The sequence below is a fragment of the Schistocerca piceifrons genome, chromosome 4 (genome assembly GCF_021461385.2).
Source record: "Schistocerca piceifrons isolate TAMUIC-IGC-003096 chromosome 4, iqSchPice1.1, whole genome shotgun sequence".
NCBI lineage: Eukaryota > Metazoa > Arthropoda > Insecta > Orthoptera > Acrididae > Schistocerca > Schistocerca piceifrons.
The window spans coordinates 512,519,312-512,539,380 of record NC_060141.1 but is presented as its reverse complement, the minus strand read 5'-3'; the positions used below and the strand labels follow the sequence as shown (position 1 = coordinate 512,539,380).

Here is a 20,069-nt window from a genome sequence, read left to right as displayed (position 1 = left end):
TTTTTAGTAAATGCATGACACAGCACTGTATAGTAAATCTAAATTTATTGTGACCAGTTTCAGCCCTTGATCATCATCCAGAAGGAAAGAAAAGCAATAAAGCCTTCAAATGTTGTACATCACACATCATGCAGCATGGCTTTTCCCCTGAATGGGCCACATCATCTTGTTGTGAAGCTTTGTTATTCTGTTGTGCACAGTAATTGTGACTGTAATAAGGATGTTATTCTGATGTTGAATGACGTATGGCTTGTGAAGGCTTCATTGTTTTTCTTTTTTTCTGGATAATGGTCAAGGACTGAAACTCTCCTGAATAAATACAAATTTACCATACAACACTGTGTCATACCTTTCCTAAGTTATATTGAGTGTCACCTGAAAAAATATTTTTATTGATTCTGTTAGAAACAGAAATTATCTTTTTGACTCAATAATAGTAAAATTGCAATTTTTCAGTTACACAGCCCAAACAAACTCTGCTTATGGCACACACACACACACACACACACACACACACACACACACACACACACATTGCCTTTTGGAACCAGATTTCAGCTCAAAATGGTTCAAATGGCTCTAAGCACTATGGAACTTAACATCTGAGGTCATCAGTCCCCTAGAATTAGAACTACTTGAACCTAGCTAACCTAAGGACATCTCACACATCCATGCCCGAGGCAGGATTCGAACCTGTGACATAGCAGCAGCACGGTTCTGGACTGAAGTGCCTAGAACCGCTCGGCCACAGCAGCCGGCAGATTTCAGCTCTTCAATCCACTATGACATCTCTGTGCTCTATGGATCCCATTATGTCTGCTTCATGTGCGCCTGATACAACAACATCCCCCCTCCCCCCCCTCCAAGGCTTTTCCATCATTTTGCATGCACAAAGTTAGCCTTTCTTCCTTGGTGTGTTAACTGTTTGGTGACTGCCATTCGATTACATCTGCACTGGCTTGATGTGCACTCAAACCTAGCCTTCCATCTTTTCCTTTAGTTTCCACTTTCCCCATCCACTGCTTTTCCCTATCAATCATTACATCATGTATACTACTGAATAATCCTGTAAATGGATCAATCACTTTCTTTTTGGAATGCATCTAACACAAAGTGTTAGGATTGTCAAAAAGTGTGGGGGGGGCAGAGATGAAAGTAGAGTCAGCACTACTGTTGTTGCCAAATATTATCATAATAGTCACACATCCATGACAGATTACTGCTAAATGTGTTCTGCTACTTTGCCTGTTAGCAATTCTAAAAGTGTTACCGAACCTCTGCATAATAAGTCTGGGATGCCCATGTCACATTGATTTCATACGGCCTAAGTGGACTTCATTTTGTAAAAGTTATTTCTGTTGTGTGTGAATATTTTCCATCCAGAAATCTTTGAGTATGTTGTTATGCCTACTGGTACACTTACTTATACACTGAAGCGCCAAAGAAACTGGTATAAGCATGTGTATTCAAATACAGATACATGTAAACAGGCAGAATACAGCGCTGCATTGGGCAACACCTATATAAGACACCAAATGTCTGGCATAGTTGTTAGATCAGTTACTGCTGCTACAACGGTAGGTTATCAAGATTTAAGTGAGTTTGAACATGGTGTTATAGTCTGTGCACGGGCCATGGGACACAGAATCCCCGAAGTAGCAATGAAGTGGGGATTTTCTCATACAGCCATTTCACGTGTGTGCACTGAATATCAGGAATCTGGTAAAACATCAAATCTCTGACATCACTGTGGCTGGAAAAAGATCCTGCAAGAATGGGACCAACAATGACTGAAGACAATCATTCAATGTGACACAAATGCAACCCTTCCGCAAATTGCTGCAGATTTCAATCCTGGGCCATCAACAAGCATCAGCGTGCAAACCATTCAACAAAACATCATTGATATGGGCTTTTGGAGCTGAAGACCCACCCGTGTACCCTTAATGACTGCATGGCATGAAGCTTTACGCCTTGACTCGGCCAACACCAACATTGAACTGTTGATGACAGGAAACATGTTGCCTGGTCAAACGAGTCTCATTTCAAATTGTATTGAGCGGATGGACGAGAACGGGTATAGAGACAACCTCATGAATCCATGGACCCTGCAGGTCAGCAGGGGACTGTTCAAGCTAGTGGAGGCTCTGTAATGCCGTGGGGTGCGTGCAGTTGAAGTGATATGGGACCCTTGATTTGCATCCATTCATGTTCATTGTGCATTCCGCCGGACTTGGGAAATTCCAGCAGGACAATGCGACACCCCACACTTTCAGAATTGCAACAGAGTGGCTCCAGGAACACATTTCTGAGTTTGAACACTTCCGCTTTCCACCAAAATCCTCAGACATGAAAATTATTGAACATATCTGGGATGTCTTGCAAAGCGCTGTTCAGAATAGATCTGCACTCCCTCATGCTCTTATGGATTTATGAACAGCCTTGCGTGATTCATGGGGTCAGTTCCATCCAGCACTACTTCAGACATTAGTCGAGTCCATGCCAGGTCATGTGGCACTTCTGCATACTCACAGGAGCCCTGCATGATATGAGGCAGGTGTACCAGTTTCTCTGGCCCTTCAGTGTATGTAGTATTAGTGATCCAATGTTAGTGTTAGTCATTATTATTGTCTACGTGCACAGTGTCAGCTAATAGCGGTTTGTTTGTGCTGTCAAGAAACTACATGAGGGGCGCGCACAGTTATGAGCACGTGCAGTTGCATAAGTGTGTGCACTCACACTGATATAACATTGGAAGTTCACTGAGGGTTTTTACGGATGATGCTGTAGTATATCGAGAGGTTGTAACAATGGAAAATTGTACTGAAATGCAGGAGGATCTGCAATGAATTGACGCATTGTGCAGGGAATGGCAATTGAATCTCAATGTAGACAAGTGTAATGTGCTGCGAATACATAGAAGAAAGATCCTTTATCATTTAGCTACAATATAGCAGGTCAGCAACTGGAAGGAGTTAATTCCATAAATTACGAGGGCAGTTCAATAAGTAATGCAACACATTTTTTTTCTGAAACAGGGGTTGTTTTATTCAACATTGAAATACACCAGGTTATTCCCCAATCTTTTAGCTACACAACACTATTTTTCAACGTAATCTCCATTCAATGCTACGGCCTTACGCCACCTTGAAATGAGGCCCTGTATGCCTGCACGGTACCATTCCACTGGTCGATGTCGGAGCCAACGTCGTACTGCATCAATAACTTCTTCATCATCCGTGTAGTGCCTCCCACGGATTGTGTCCTTCATTGGGCCAAACATATGGAAATCCGACGGTGCGAGATCGGGGCTGTAGGGTGCATGAGGAAGAACAGTCCACTGAAGTTTTGTGAGCTCCTCTCGGGTGCGAAGACTTGTGTGAGGTCTTGCGTTGCCATGAAGGAGAAGTTCGTTCTGATTTTTGTGCCTACGAACACGCTGAAGTCGTTTCTTCAATTTCTGAAGAGTAGCACAATACACTTCAGAGTTGATCGTTTGACCATGGGGAAGGACATCGAACTGAATAACCCCTTCAGCGTCCCAGAAGACTGTAACCATGACTTTACCGGCTGAGGGTATGGCTTTAAACTTTTTCTTGCCGTTTTGTTTCAGCTTCGAAGTGATGAACCCATGTTTCATCGCCTGTAACAATCTTTGACAAGAAATTGTCACCCTCAGCCACATGACGAGCAAGCAATTCCACACAGATGGTTCTCCTTTGCTCTTTATGGTGTTCGGTTGGATGACGAGGGACCCAGCGGGAACAAACCTTTGAATATCCCAACTGGTGACCAATTGTGACAGCACTACCAACAGAGATGTCAAGTTGAGCACTGAGTTGTTTGGTGGTGATCCGTCGATCATCTCGAACGAGTGTGTTCGCACGCTCCGCCATTGCAGGAGTCACAGCTGTGCACGGCCGGCCTGCACGCGGGAGATGAGACAGTCTAGCTTGACCTTGCGCCGATGATGACACATGCTTTGCCCAACGACTCACCGTGCTTTTGTCCACTGCCAGATCACCGTAGACATTCTGCAAGCGCCTATGAATATCTGAGATGCCCTGGTTTTCCGCCAAAAGAAACTCGATCACTGCCCGTTGTTTGCAATGCACATCCGTTACAGACGCCATTTTAACAGCTCCGTACAGCGCTGCCACATGTCGGAAGTCAATGAAACTATACGAGATGAAGCGGGAATGTTTGAAAATATTCCACAAGAAATTTCCGGATTTTTCAACCAAAATTGGCCGAGAAAAAAAATGTGTTGCATTACTTATTGAACTGTCCTCGTATCTGGGAGTAGGCATTAGGAGTGATTTAAAATGGAATGACTATATAAAATTAATTGTTGGTATAGCAGATGTCAGACTGCCATTCATTGGAAGAATCCTAAGGAAATACAGTCCGAAAACAAAGGAAGTAGGTTACAGTACACTTGTTTGCTCACTGCTGGAATACTGCTGACCGGTGTGGGATCCATACCAGATAGGGTTGATAGAAGAGGTAGAGAAGATCCAACGGAGAGCAATGTGCTTGGTTACAGGATCATTTAGTAATTACGAAAGCATTACGGAGATGATAGATAAACTCCAGTGGAAGACTCTGCGAGAGAGGCGCTGAATAGCTTGCTGTGGGCTTTTGTTGAAGTTTCAAGAACATACCTTCACCGAGAAGTCAAGCAGTATATTGCTCCCTCCTACGTATATCTCGCAAAGAGACCATGAGGATAAAGTCAGAGCGATTAGAGCCCACACAGAAGCATATCGACATTCTTTCTTTCCACCAACAATACGAGACTGGAATAGAAGGGAGAAACGACAGAGGTACTTAAGGTACCCTCCGCCACACACCGTCAGGTGGCTTGTGGAGTATGGATGTAGATGTAGATATACTTCTTGCTAAATGGCTTCTAATAGTGCAAAAAATGTAAAATCGAGAAAAATTGCAGTTTAAACATTTAGTTCAAATAATTCATCATTTAATAGGTTTTCCATATTTTAAAGTCCTCTATACTTATACTCTTAATCCTCCAGGCTTCTGTTCTCCTCCTTTATAATCTGTGTGAGCTGTATTTGTAGACTGGACAGTGCTGTGTCAGCTTTGTTGATCCCCCTCTGATCGATGGTGGGAAGTGTTTTTGCAGTAAACATGCCTGGATTTACACCAGGTCTCTTCAGCACTTCAATTCTGCCTGTATTTTCTGCAATGAAATATAATACTGCATCATAGACATCTATTTTTTGTACATTAAGCCCACAGAATGTACTTTTCGAACATCTGATCCAAATTAAATTACGTAGACCTTCAGTCACAGTCTGGGTTTTCTCATGAAGCACATCCTCTGTAAATCAGGGTTTGCAGATAACCTCAGTGGGGGTTAATTGTATTCATAACAGGTTCTGGTAGAGTGTGCATACATGAATATATTTCATTCCATGTATGGTTCCTAAATCAGGCATCTTTGGAGGAAAGATAATGTCTTGGTGTTTTGCCTGTGGATAGATTATGAAAATTAATTGTTTGTCCAGCCCATGACATAGTCTCTAAATTATTTGTATTTTCCCAAATACTTCTTGAAAGAGTAAGCCTGCTTTTTTCTTGTAGGGGTTTTCCACCATCAAGCATGTAGCCTTTCTTCTCCTTTAGGAGCATTGTGTGGTTTATTATCTACTACAACTTTGAAGGAAGAGTAGTTCCTATTAACAATATGAGAGAAGGAAAGTTGCTGCTCACGATGTAGCGAAGATACTGAGCCGCGATAGGCACAATAAAAAGATTCACACAATCATAGCTTTCGGCCATTAAGGCCTTTGTCAGCAGTAGACACACATACACCCACGCGCGCGCGCACACACACACACACACACACACACACACACACACACACACACACACACACATGCAAGTGCAACTTCCGCTATATGGTGAGTAGCAACTTTCCTTCTCTATTAGTTCCTATTACCATTTTGCAAATGTCTGAAGAGGTGGGGGGGACTTGAGTGTGGAGTTAACCATTTTAATTTTTTAAAGACATTTCTAATGCTGCTATCAAGATAAAATTTATACATAACATTGATTAAACTAAGTAGATGAAGATTTTTTTGAAAATTGATTGTTTGAACCCAAATCCATGATATTCCCCTTAAAAGAGCTATGAGCATTTCTTCATCTTTGATACTGTGAAACAGGTCTCTTCTATTATAAGCTCTTTGCTTTCCATGTTTTGAAAAGTTATTGTATGTGCCCAAACACAAAAAATGTCCTGTAAACATGGACTCTAAACTGCACACCTCGAAACCTATGAGCAGTCGTCTATCTTGACTACTGTGAAAAACATCTCTTTTTACTGAACAAGTGCTCAGAGCTCTTAAGGTATGCATTTTAGAGCCCATGTTTACCAGATTTTAATGTTTTGAGTGATCATTTCTGCTGTATCCCTTAAAACTGACCATTCTTCCTGGGAAACCTTGTATGTAGGTGGTGTCTGTAAGAACTGAAAGAACTCGGCTATAGTGTGGTTTGGCATTTCCTTTTCTCCTCATTGACAACTGCTTCTTTGACAAAGGTTTATTCATTCCAGATGGATTTGATATATGGGCCATGCTCAAACGTAAATCGTTTCATGCTTTGATGGGGAATGACATGATGAGACATCGTTAAACATTTCTTGGTATTCAGGGAGAAGTAAACTTTTTGGCTTTTGTTTGAATTTTTCCAATGGCATCCACCTGCCAGTATTTGATTTGGTGTTTGTTATAGATTTCTGTTCAGGTTATACCGAGGTTCCATTCTGTGTCACTCCTTTTCAGCCTTAGGTTGCACAAGGGAATAGTATGCACTTAACTTGGTTGATCTTGCAGTTAGAGAATTCTTGAATGCCTGTAAGTTTGCATAACAGGCTCTGTTTCCTGATTGTATCCTTTTTTTAATACATTGTCTTATATTATTATTGCTGGTTAAGAGGACACCTAAATAATGGAAGCAGCTGACAGCTTTAAAACATTTATTAGAGGCCTTCAGCTCATGTGGTGTTCTTCTTCCCTTAGAACTGGACATTACCATTTATTTGAGCTTGTTTTCATTTACTATAAGTCAAATTTTTGCTCCTTCTGATTCCATTGTTTCATACATTTTTTAAAAGGGTGTTTACATCTCTTGCCACAATTGCAATATCATTTGCATATGCACATATGTGACTGGATTTCATCATTATTGTTCCTCTCGTGTTAATCTTTTGTATCGGACTTTGTAGTGCTAAAGTGAACAGGACTACAGAGAGATCATCAACCTATTTCAGTCCATCTGTAAAGGTAAAGCCCTTGCGCACTTTTACGTTTGTCTTTATGTCCTTCATTATTAACTCAACTAACAAACCTCCTTAGCTTGTCATAGATGCCCAGTTCTTTTAGTATGTTATACAGTGTTGACCCGTCAATACTATCAAAAGCTTGTTTAAAATCAACAAACAGGAAGTGGAGATCTATGTCATAGTCACAAAATTTCTCAATTATTTGTCTAATAACAAACAGTTGGTAATAAATGCCCCTATTTGACGGGAAACCACTTTGGTATGCTCTGAGGATCTTTTCAGCTCACTTCTTTATCCTTTCATTCAGCATCCTGGAAAATATTTTGTAGGTGTATTCAATAAAGTTAGGTCTCTGTATTTTTCACAGTCTAACTTTTTTCCTTTTTTATTTATAGGTCATATTATTCCAGTTTTCCAGTTCTCAGGCATGCTTTCATTTTCTCATATTATGTTTATTATTGCGTGACAATCAAATTTTATAAGTTCTGATACTATCCCATCTTCAACAGGTGCATGGTTATTTTATGTCTGAAAAAGAAAACAGAATAGCTGAAAGCAAAATTTCTAGAGATAAAAGAACTAAAGGACCAGAATGAAGCAAGAAAATTCAATTATGCAATTAGAAAGATGAGAAAAAATTTTCAACCAATGCAAAATCCATGTAAAAATAGAAATGATAAGATAATCGGAAATGAACAAAAAATATTGCAGTGATGGGCAAAATACTTTGAAGATAAGCTCAATACCAACTCAGACCTGGTATCATGAGATCCACAAGAACAGGAAAAGTAAATACAGGCAAAAGAAGATGAAAGAGAAGCAAGAAGGCCAACAATGCAGGAAGTGGAGTCAGTGATGTATTTGTAGACTTGACAGTGCTGTGTCAGCTTTGATGATTCCCCTCTGATCATTGGTGGAAAATGTTTTTGCAGTAAATGTTATATCCTAGCCAGTAATGCCACCCGAGCCCGCTGCCAAAAGGTTGGCAGCATCAAAGTCCGGACGCCATCCGCATAAGCAGCTTCTGGCTTCTTAAGCGCTGGAGTCGCGAGCGCTAGGACAGTTCTGTATTCGCCGCTCAGTTGTATACTCGCCACCGAATTGTGTACTTGGTAGTCAGTTGTGTGTTCATCGCAGCAGAGTTGTTGTTTGTCGTCAGCCGACGCTGACCTAGCCGCTCCGACTCGAACTAGACAGATTTCTGTAGACATGGAGTTCCCTACTGTGTTTCTGTATCTTCGTTAATAAAGATAAGTACCGACTTTTGTTTAATCAGAGTGTTTGGGTTTTCATCTTTCTGTTCACTGTTCCAGCGGACCGGTCGGCCCGCTATTAAAAGTGTGGCGGTGACTTCGTAACCCGTTTCTACAGTGAATTGTTTGTCGCTACGAACGCCGCCACAAAACTGGCGACGAGGACTTCCGAACTCGTGTGCAGGGCTGGTTCAACTTGTTCTTGTTATAATAATTATAGAGATAAAATTTTGGGGGCTGGTTTAATTTGTGTTCACTATGTCTGCCGACTTACAACAGTTGATCTTGTTACAGAGTCAGCAAATACAAAGTCTGGTGGAAGCAATCGCCAAACAAGCGGCTAATCCTCCAACACAAAAGGAACAAGCACAGGCAGCACCACCTTTCCGTGCTTTTGATGCATCAAGAGAAGAATGGCGAGACTATTTCGCGCAGTTGCAGGCGCACATGACAGTCTACAAAATCACAGGTACTGAGCGGCAGCTTTATTTAATTTCCACTGCAGGCGTGGAAGTCTATCGACTACTTTGTAAGTTGTTCCCGGAATCCCAGCCAGAAGCTTTAGACTATGACATTGTTGTTAACAAGCTTGCTGAGTATTTCGAGTCGCGAGTTCATGTGGCAGCAGCCAGATTCAAGTTCTTCAGATTAAAGAAACTGCCACATCAATCTAATAAACAGTGGTTAACAGATTTACGGGGCCTCACCCGTCAGTGCCGATTTAATTGTGTGTGTGGAGCTTCCTACAGTGATGTCATGTTACGAGACGCTATTACTCAAAACATTGCAGATTCTCGTATTCGTGCTGCTATCTTAAAGTTGCCTGACCCGTCATTAGAGACTGTGATGAACATCATTGAAGCCCAAGATACTTTTGACTATGCTGAGTGTGAGTTAGATCAGCCATGTATTTCTCAAATTGCCTGTGCTAAGCAAGTTATGTCACGCCCGCGGCCCCACCGGCAGAGTCAGACTGTAAACACTAGCCGGCCGCGTCATGTTAAACACATTCGTCAGCCGCGTGTGCAAAATGATAGAGTTAAGTCTTGCCCTAAGTGTGTTCTTGCTCATCCTCGTGAACGTTGCCCGTTCAGAAACGCGGTTTGTCACTTTTGTCAAAGGAAAGGACACATCCAGACTGTTTGTTTGCGTAAACGCAAGAACAATTCTAGTGCTGCCCAGCCCATGGATATTCATGTTCTTCAAAGCCAGCCCGCCCAGAAGGTCGCGTTTAAAGACTCTTCCACGGTTTGTGTGGGTAATAAACTTGTTCGCAATAAGCCACCCACCCAGCCCTCTGCTATGCGACCCAAGCGTAATTCAAACGCTGTAACAAGTAATGTACAGACTGCAAGTGAAGCGGGAGTTGTTGTTCCACCCGCCCAACCCACAAGTTGTCGTAAGCAGCGAACACGCGCTAAACGCGCTGATTTGTGTCTTCTGTCTCCACTGCACCGATCCAGAGACAGTGTAATAAACTATTTGTGAAGCTACGCATCCAGATAAGACCTTCAATTTTCAATTAGACACTGGTGCGTCTGTGACTCTCATAAATAGTGCTACATATGCGGCTATCGGCCGCCCTAAACTTTCAGCGGCAAAACATTCTTTGGCTACTTATAGTGGAGAACAAATTCCTGTGTTAGGTGTATGTAGCGTGCCAGTCACATTCCGTGGCAATACAAAAACAGTTTCATTCACAGTGCTCCGCGCTACAGACAGTGTAAACATTTTCGGATTAGACTGTTTTGACTTGTTTGGCCTGTCTATCCAAGACAATGTGTTGCAAATTAATTCTGTTGTTGTTCCTCAAGACAGCACAACCGCTTTGTGTAAACAATACAGTGACATATTTAAAGACGAACTAGGTTGTGCTGCGAACTTTGCCGCTCATATTACGTTAAAAGATAATGCTCAGCCTCGATTTTGTCGTGCTCGTCCAGTGCCTCACGCCCTCCGGGCACCTGTAGAAGATGAACTTCGTCGTTGGCAAAACAACGGTGTTATTCAACCCATTTCAGCGAGCCAGTGGGCTTCTCCCTTAGTTATTATAAAGAAACCGTCTGGCAAGTTACGTTTGTGTGCTGATTTTAAGTCGACAGTTAATCCTCAGACTGTCATTGATTTTTCCTGTGCCTAGACCGGACGAGCTGATGGATAAGTTACGGGAAGCTAGTTTCTTTTCCAAAATTGATCTCCGTGAAGCATATTTGCAATTGCCCCTCAACGAGCAATCACAACAGTATTTTGTCATAAACACGTCGTTGGGGTTGTTCCGTTTTCTGCGTTTGCCTTTTGGTTGTGCGTCAGCTCCAGCTGTTTTTCAGCGTTTTTAGTCACAACTTCTGGCTAATGTGCCATCGTGTTGCAACTATTTAGACGATATTGTTGTGTCCGGTCGGACGCCTGCTGAACATTTCCGTAATTTGGAGTGTTTGTTTACAGTGTTGTCTCAGGCAGGCCTACGTTGCAACATCGATAAATGTTCATTTTTCCTTACGGAGATGGAGTATCTGGGACATGTTATTAATGCTCAAGGCATTCATCCCTCCCAGTCACATTTAGCAGCTATTCGTGATTTGCCCGCCCCTCGCAATCTGCATGAATTGCAAGCAGTTCTTGGCAAATTGACATATTATATTAGGTTTATACCTAATGCATCACAGATTGCTGCACCGTTGCATCGTCTCCGCCGTAAGAATGTTCCGTTTGTGTGGTCAGCTGATTGCCAATCATCCTTTCAGCAGCTTAAAGAGGCTTTATTGAATGATCGTTGTCTGGTCCATTACGACCCTCACAAGCCTCTGGTGTTAGCTTGTGATGCCTCTTCTTTCGGCCTCGGTGCTGTGTTGCCTCACCGAGTCGGTAACACCGAACGTCCTATTGCGTTCGCATCTAAATTGCTAAACAAAGCTCAGTGTAATTATAGCCAATTGGACAAGGAAGCGTTGGCTATTGTGTTCGGTGTCACAAAATTCCATCACTACCTCTATGGTAGACCATTCTATTTAGTCACAGATCACAAGCCCCTGACGTCACTGTTTCATCCGTCTAAACCAGTTCCTCAGCGGACAGCTCAGAGACTACAACGTTGGGCTCTTTTGTTATCACAATACCAGTATGAGATACTGTATCGCCCTACAGCTCAGCATGCAAACGCTGACGCGCTTTCTAGATTGCCGATTGCTGCGGATGATGTCTTCGATTCCTCTGACGACTCTTGCCATCAGATTGACGCCGATGAGCATCAATCCCTCCGGGATTTTCCGATTGATTATAGTCAGGTGGCACGTGAGACAGCTACGGATCCTCATCTGAGTTTACTATTACGTTTTATTCAACATGGTTGGCCGTCCAAGGCAAAGGACATATCGGATCCTGTGGTTCGTCGCTATTATCCGCAACGTCATCTGTTGTCTGTTTCGCACGGAGTTTTGCTGTTATGCACCGAGAATGACCAGCTTCGTGTAGTGGTTCCCCAAGTGCTCCAATCCAAGGTCCTCGACTTGTTGCATCAAGGTCATTGGGGAGTGGTCTGCACCAAGCAGCTTGCCTGCCGTCATTGTACATGGATCGGCATTGATAAGTTCGACGTGTGCCGAACACCAAGCTGCTCCGCCTCAACGCTATTTTGAGTGGGCACGCCCTGCCGGTCCCTGGCAGCGAGTACATATTGATTTCGCTGGTCCATATTGGCATTCTCGTTGGCTCATCGTGATAGATGCATTTAGTAATTTTCCGTTTGTTGTGCCCATGCAGTCTACAACGTCTGCACAAACTATACAGGCATTGACTTCAATTTTTTGTATTGAGGGTCTTCCAGAAGTTTTAGTGTCTGACAATGGTCCACAATTTACCTCTGCTGAATTTGAAAGTTTTTGTTCTGCCAATGGCATTCGCCATGTTCTTACTCCGCCGTTCCACCCTCAATCGAATGGTGCAGCGGAACGTTTTGTACGCACATTCAAGGATCATATGGACCACCTTCATGCTACGCACTCTCGTCAGCAGGCCCTCATCACGTTCCTGTCGTCGTACTGGACCACGCCACGCGACGGCCCTTCGCCTGCGGAGCTTCTCCACGGCCGTCGTCATCGCACCCTACTACGGTTGTTGCACCCCCCGGATCGACCCGCCGCTTCTGAGCATCGCACGCGTTTTCAGCGCAACGACGCCGTTTTTTTCAGAGTTTATCACGGTCGCCGTCGTTGGGTACGTGGTACCGTGATAAGTATCCAGGGTCGCGGTTTTTATACTGTTCAAGGTGCTACTGGGGTGCACAGGAGGCATCAGAACCAGTTGCGCCGCGCTGGCCGCCCGGATTCTGCCGCTCGTTCTTTGTCCACAGATTTGGTCCGCGGCGGGTTCCAGCCGCGCCTTCCGACTTCGCTGCCGCCCCCAAAGCAGCAGCAGCAGCCGTCGCCGCTACCACGCCGACAGCCTGTCCCGTTTATGCCTCCTGCGCAGCTTCATCCGGGAGCGCCCCAGGTGGTCGCTCCGGCGCCTGCGGTCCCTCTTCAGTCGCCACCGCCTTCGGAGCTGATGGACATCGACCCCTCAGCTGGGCCGCCTTCCCAAGCGGTGGCTGTGCAGCCTGTCCTGCAGCCGCTTTCCTTGGGCACCCCCAAGGAGTCTGACACTGCAGCGCCTTGTCCGGCGCCCACTCAGCAGCCGTCGACGCAGCGTCAGGAGACGCTGCCTCTCTTCGTGGGTCCCGACGCCCCGTCGCGTCCGGTACCAGAAGCTGCGCCCGTGGTCACAGGCGTGCACCCTGACCTCGGTTTTCAGTCGGTGTTTCCCGAGGCCCCGCGCAGCCAATGCTGGGGTGCGGATCGGGGACTGCCACCGACAAGTCTTCGCCCCGGTCTCTTCTGCTCCGCCTGCGGCCAGACCCCTCCCCCGCCGTCGACGCTCGCCACGTCATTATTCAACGACGGTGCGGCGATTTGGGGGGGAGGAGTGTTATATCCTAGCCAGTAATGCCACCCGAGCCCGCTGCCAAAAGGTTGGCAGCATCAAAGTCCGGACGCCATCCGCATAAGCAGTGCCAGCGAGACAGGAAATCGCCGCAAGTCTGCGCGCGCCACCGCTGGCTTCTGGCTTCTTAAGCGCTGGAGTCGCGAGCGCTAGGACAGTTCTGTATTTGCCGTTCAGTTGTATACTCGCCACCGAATTGTGTACTTGCTAGTCAGTTGTGTGTTCATCGCAGGAGAGTTGTTGTTTGTCGTCAGCCGACGCTGACCTAGCCGCTCCGACTCAAACTAGACAGATTTCTGTAGACATGGAGTTCCCTACTGTGTTTCTGTATCTTCGTTAATAAAGATAAGTACCGACTTTTATTTAATCAGAGTGTTTGGGTTTTCATCTTTCTGTTCACTGTTCCAGCGGACCGGTCGGCCCGCTATTAAAAGTGTGGCGGTGACTTCGTAACCCGTTTCTACAGCGAATTGTTTGTCACTACGAACGCCGCCACAAAAGTAAACATGCCTGGATTTACACAAGCTCTCTTCAGCACTTCAATTCTGCCAGTATTTCCTGCAATGAAATATAATACTGCATCATAGACATCTATTTTTGCACATTAAGTCCACAGAATGTACTTTTTGATCATCTGATCCAAATTAAATTATGTAGGCCTTCAGTCACAGTCTGGGTTTTCTCATGAAGCAAGTCCTCCGTAAATCAGGGTTTGCAGATTACCTCAGTGGGGGTTAATTGCATTCATAACAGACATATCCTATGAACATTATACCTGAATTCCTTATACACTTTGTCATTTTTTCTTGTCTCCATCTGTAGCATTCTGTCTTGCTGCATTTTTATATTCTGTTGCTAGTCTGCATTCATCATCAAACCATTTGTTTCTTTCCCTTCTCCTTATCCCAGTTGTTTCTGCTGCTGCTTCCTTCACCACTTTTATTTTTTATTTATTTATTAAGCATCTATTCATCATATCTTTTACATGGGATGTAGCTGACTTGGTATTAGATTGGTGCATAAGTTTGTAGCATTTTTGTTTTGCATATTGATATTCCTGTTGCTGTGGGTTTATTTATTGATTGTCATTTTTTATTTATAGTTCACTGTTTGCATTTGAGTTTACATATTATTGTTTTGCCATTTGGAGATAGTGAGTGGAGCTGTGGATGCTACAAAATGGAATGCCAAGTAGAGAAAGTGGAACATTTACAACATACTCTGTTTGAGTTCAGTAGATGCGTGACAGCAGTGGAGGTGGCCAGAAACGTTTGTGTCATTTATGGGGATAAATGCCATTTGACAGAGCATGGAAAGAAAATGGTTTTCTTGTTTTAAGGAGGATTGTTATGACATTAATGACTCTCCACATCCAGGAAGGTCTTTGGGGGTTTGATGAAAATTTTTTGAACACATTAATCCACAATGATCCACATCAGTGTACTCAAGAACTGACAGATTTGATGAACTGTGATATTCCTTCATTGTGAGACATTTGCATGCAGTGGGGAAGGTTCAAAAATTGGGTGTATGGATACAGCATGCTCCAAGCCAGAATTGCAAAAATCTGTGGGTGGCCTAATGTGTATCTGTGCTTGCTCATCATTGGTTGGCTGATGAACAACACCAACCGTTCCTATCCTGTACAGTTACTGGTGATGAGAAATGTCTTTATGCTAACATAAGGAAAAGAAGAAAATGATTTGGGCTCAGGCAAAGCAGCAACTTCCTGTACAAAGACCTGTGCACACACAAAGAAGACAATGCTATGCATCTGGTAAAACAGTGATGGTGTGGTGTACTGCATATTGCTTCCCTGAGGTGTAACCATCACTGCTGACATTTATTGCCAACAACTGAGACATCTTGCAGATGCAATCCAAGAACTATGACCAGAAAAACTGTGTGAAGTGATGCTATTCCATGACAATGCCCAACTGCATTCTACCAGACTGACAAAAAAATGCTAAACAGGAGTTGGGCTGAGAAGTCATTCTACACCCACCCTATTCACGAGATCTTGCACCCTTAGATTTTCACCTTTTCCATTCTCCATTGAACAACCTCCAAGGAACTTCCTTTGTGGATGAAAATGCACTCCAAACATGGATCAACGAGTTCTTCACCTCAAAACTATGTGATCTCTAAAGTTTCAGAATTGCAAAGTCACTTCAGCACTGGCAGGCTGTTGTAAATAGTAAAGGGAAATATATTATTGATGACTAAAGTCTCTGTTAAGTGCATCTGTTGTTTTTATTAAACTTATGGAAAAACCTTATGAACTTGTGCACCAACTAAATACATTAGTACACAATTTTAAATAGATGTTACATAACAACAACATTGATTTATTAATACATTAAAATATAGTACAATCCAATACTTAGTGCAGTAGATAACTAAAGAAGTTTTAGATACATAATACAAAAAAGGAAATAATTTAAATTTATGTCAACAGATATTCATGTACAGTGTTATAGTGTCTGTCCTTACTTTCTTCATGTAGTGTGTATCTCCCTGATACTCTTCCACATTCATTTTGCCCAACATGTGCATTAAGTCTCCCATAACTAGCAGTAGGTTGTAGTTTTGTACTTTACTACATGTTCTTTCAAGGTCTTCATAAAACTATTCTTTTATTCGTTCTTCCGCTTCCTCTGTTGGGGCATATGATGTTATTATAGTTACATTCCTGAATTTTCCTTTTGCACATTTTAAAGTGCAGACTGTATGAATACATGCATTTAATTTCCATCTTGCATTTTATGTTTCACAGAGCAGTCATGTGATACTTTCTAATTCATAACATATATATTTGATTTGGATCCAATAGGTAACACTACATAAGCAGGTCATTGCTGTCGCTCTCTGCTTTTTGGCATCACAGCAGGTGACTTTGACTGAAATTTTACATTAGAAGAAGGAACGGACTTTTCAGGGTAGTTATGAATGAAGCAGGCAAAAACAAAACTGTTTTATGTTGTATTAGTGGAAATAGCTTTATCATAATGGGGCACCATTTTATTACTTTTAATCATTGATCATTGATAGTCTGATTCCTGTTTTTTTTTTTTTTTTTTTTTTTTGAAAGCACAATCTATTTGCAGTGAGGAAGCAGTTAATATAGACAAACAACTAAAACAAACTTGTAACTGAGGGCTTGCTGTTTTGTGCCTGCTCTATGAACTAGTTACTAATTTTTTAGTAACCATTAGTGATATGAAATTGTTGGAGGGTACTGATGTCATCATTTTGTGATAATGATACAGAATCACTCATAACAGTTGTTTTTGCAGATAAAAGAACAGAACATCTATGGGTGCAGCCTTCTGGGTTTTGTGCACAGATACTTGTTAACTGGAGTGAATGATGTGAAATCTGCAATGAAATGGTGAGTGGATTCATTCTCATCTTTTTGTTTTTAGGATGAAACACAGTGTTAGTGTATCACTGAAACTCAGTTTGGCGAAGCATCAGAGGTACAAAAGTTCTTCTTCTTGTCTGTAACTTAAGTTTTAAAAATGGAAAATATTGTTATATCAGCATCCAGTATTTGATTTCTTGATTGACTTTGTCACGGGAACAAATGTTGCTTAGCAGTTGGATTTGTGTATTCCCCCTTCCCTGGTGCAACAGAGGGTACATACTCATCTATGCTTCAAATTGTGAGTGTTGGAATAGACAGGGCCCCAAACAAAATTTAGCAACTAATAAATATTGTGATGCCACTTATTGTACTTGGGTGCGCAAAACTTAAGAATGAAAGTAACTTTTGCTTGATGTGTCACTGCCTAGTAGCACAGCTCAATGAAACTTGGACAATACTTAGAAATAATTGCTACAATATAGTAGATAAGACAACTGAAAGAAATATGCAGTCTGACAAACAGAAATGTCACTTTTACTCAAAGACAACAATTATATTTTAGTCACCTCAATTCATGTTAGTCCTCTGAATGTTACAGAAGACAAGACATGATTCGTAGGGTGTGTTATCATCTTGGATGTCAATGCATATTTTTCAATGTGCTCCCATGCTGGCCTCAAGTTTCGTAAGGAATTCTTGTTTAGTATGCAGCACTACGTCTCCCCACTGAATCCCACACATGTTTGATGCGATTTAAGTTGGGGGATTGGGCAGACCAGTTCATGCGTTGAATATCCTCTCGTGCCAAAGGCTCCTCCTCGTGCAGTGCTGAGTGGAGTCACATCCCAGAGAAGACACACATATGATCTCCAAATCTTCGAACATGGTACAGTCATTGGTCAACATTATTGTGAAACTGTACATCTTTCCCATGTGTGTCTTTTCAGGAGCACATTCAGCCGTGTCTTCATTTTTATCGAGCACTGCGGGTAGAGGTGGTCTTGGAATGAGAGGATATTTAGCAAACTGGCTGGCCTGCCCATTTCTCCAACTTAAATCCCATTGAGCATATGGGAACGTATTGGGGGGACATATTACCATTGCCATCCAAGGTGATCACACATCTTGCTGAAAACTGTGTCCTGCCTTTTGCAGTGTCTGAAATTCCCAGTGGATCTTCAAGGATTGTGTGTAATTATTGTCTTCAAATAAAAGTGTCATTTCTATTTATCTTATTGCATATTTCTTCCAGTTACATTCTGTACTGTACTTTAGCAGATCTTTCTGTGCTCAGTCCAAGTTTCACTGAGACACATCATGCAAAAGTTATTTTCTTTGTTAAGGTTTGCGCACCAGTGTGGAGTGGCAGTAGCAGATTTATGCATTGTCTGCAGTCACTTAAGTGTGTATAAGAGCAGCAAATATTTGTATAGCCTTTATAAAATAGTAAATCATGTTTCAGTGAGTACTGCATACGAACAAGATACATTTTTGGTCTGGGACTGGATGTAACTCAGATATGGACAGTTTTTTAGATAACTGCAGGATCACCCTATCTGTTGACCTTTTCCATGGAGTAGCTTAGTTATTTGGTCAGTTGTTTATTCACTAGTAAATTATTTGTAAAATAATATCAGACATCATCTTAATTGAAAACTGCAACATAAAAAAACTAATTCAAACATTCCGTAACATTACATTATTGAAAAATACTTCTACACTGTTCAGATGTATCACCACACCATTCTGCTGAATTCTTCATGTTGTCCCCTGGTCAGTCTGAAAAATCTGAGTCAATGCTTCATCATAATTAGTTGATGTTGAGCTCAAGAGACTGGAAAGAGGATAGAATATTCCATCACAGAGCCTCGGCATATGATTTTACAGTAACGCCACTAAACCATTGCAATTTATAGCAGAATGACAGTTATGTATTATCAGTTAATATCACTCACCAGTCCCTACTCTGTGTTATCCAAATAACCCTTGATTTTATAGTATAAATTATTTAAGAGCTATGCCTTAACTTATGTTTTAAATATTTGGATTTTAGTTGCCACTTTAATCTTCTTGGGCAGTTTATTGTAAATTTTATTCCCTTCTGGAAAATGCTGTTTTGTATTTGTTTACTCTTGGTAAATGTAAGTTTAGGTGGCTTCTGTTCCGTGATCAAGAATTCTGCTGTCCATGAGTTACTCTTCTTGATGTGCATAACAGATTGGTAGATGTACTCAGGTGGTGCAGCAGGAGTTCCAAACTGTTTAAACAGATATTTACAGGGAACTCAGTTTACTAGTTTCGTTACTGTTTTAAAGGTCCTTTTCTGTAGTGGGAAGACTGTGTCAACATATTGTGTATGGAGCTCCCAAAATGATTCCTCTTTCTCTGAAGCAAATTGGCAACCGACGGTGTTTTTCTTCAGGGTTCCAAAAATATGGAAATCACATGGGGGGAGAGATCTATAACTGTACGAAGAATGTGCGAGGCCTTTCCCAGTGAAATTTTCTACTGTAGTTGTAACAACCTTGGCAACATGTGGACCAGCAGATGATTTGCTTCGGATGAAGAGGTGCATGACTGGGTACAGTCATCGTTCTGAAGGTGACTACAAATATGTTTCCATGAAGCCTCGAGGTGTGTCGTGATTCTCAGTTAGTTTTGTGTGCCGTCGCACTGCATGCCATTGCCTCGCTGTTGAGATACAGTGTCTTTTGTCTATGGGCAGATGAGTGGCTGGAAGTAACAGACAATAGGCTGTGTCTTGTAAAGCCCACAACAAGGCAGTGGCGTACTTTTTTCCAGCCATGTCGGTGGGATGAGGTCCTCCTTATTCCCCTTTGCATAGGCTACAGCCCTATAATGCATGGCTTCTTGCTCTGGCGAGAGAAACTTCCAATGTGTGGTGCTTGTAACATACAGATCACTGTGTGTCACATTTTATTAGACTGTGTTTTATTTTCAGACCAGAGATGGTGGACAGATTTGGAGACAGACCTGCCATCTATTTTAAGTGACTTTCCGATGAATGTGGTTAGAGTTTTGAAGGTTCTTGAATTGTCCACCATGTTTCCCCAGATTTCAGGGAGGTGGTTTATGTATTGTCAGGGTGACTGACTCAGTCATATTTTTCTGTAAATAGACAGCCTGTCACATTTGCCTG

The 20,069-nt window shown here is 42.5% G+C and overlaps 1 protein-coding gene across 1 annotated transcript in view; it reads left to right on the top strand.

Moving 5' to 3' along the window:
* Positions 1–20,069, top strand: part of LOC124794797 (gamma-tubulin complex component 4) — a 164,905-nt gene that overhangs the window by 51,113 nt on the left and 93,723 nt on the right. The window contains exon 4 of the mRNA XM_047258454.1: positions 16,839–16,933. Within this exon, the coding sequence (XP_047114410.1) occupies positions 16,839–16,933 (95 nt within the window). The remainder of the gene's footprint in view (positions 1–16,838; positions 16,934–20,069) is intronic.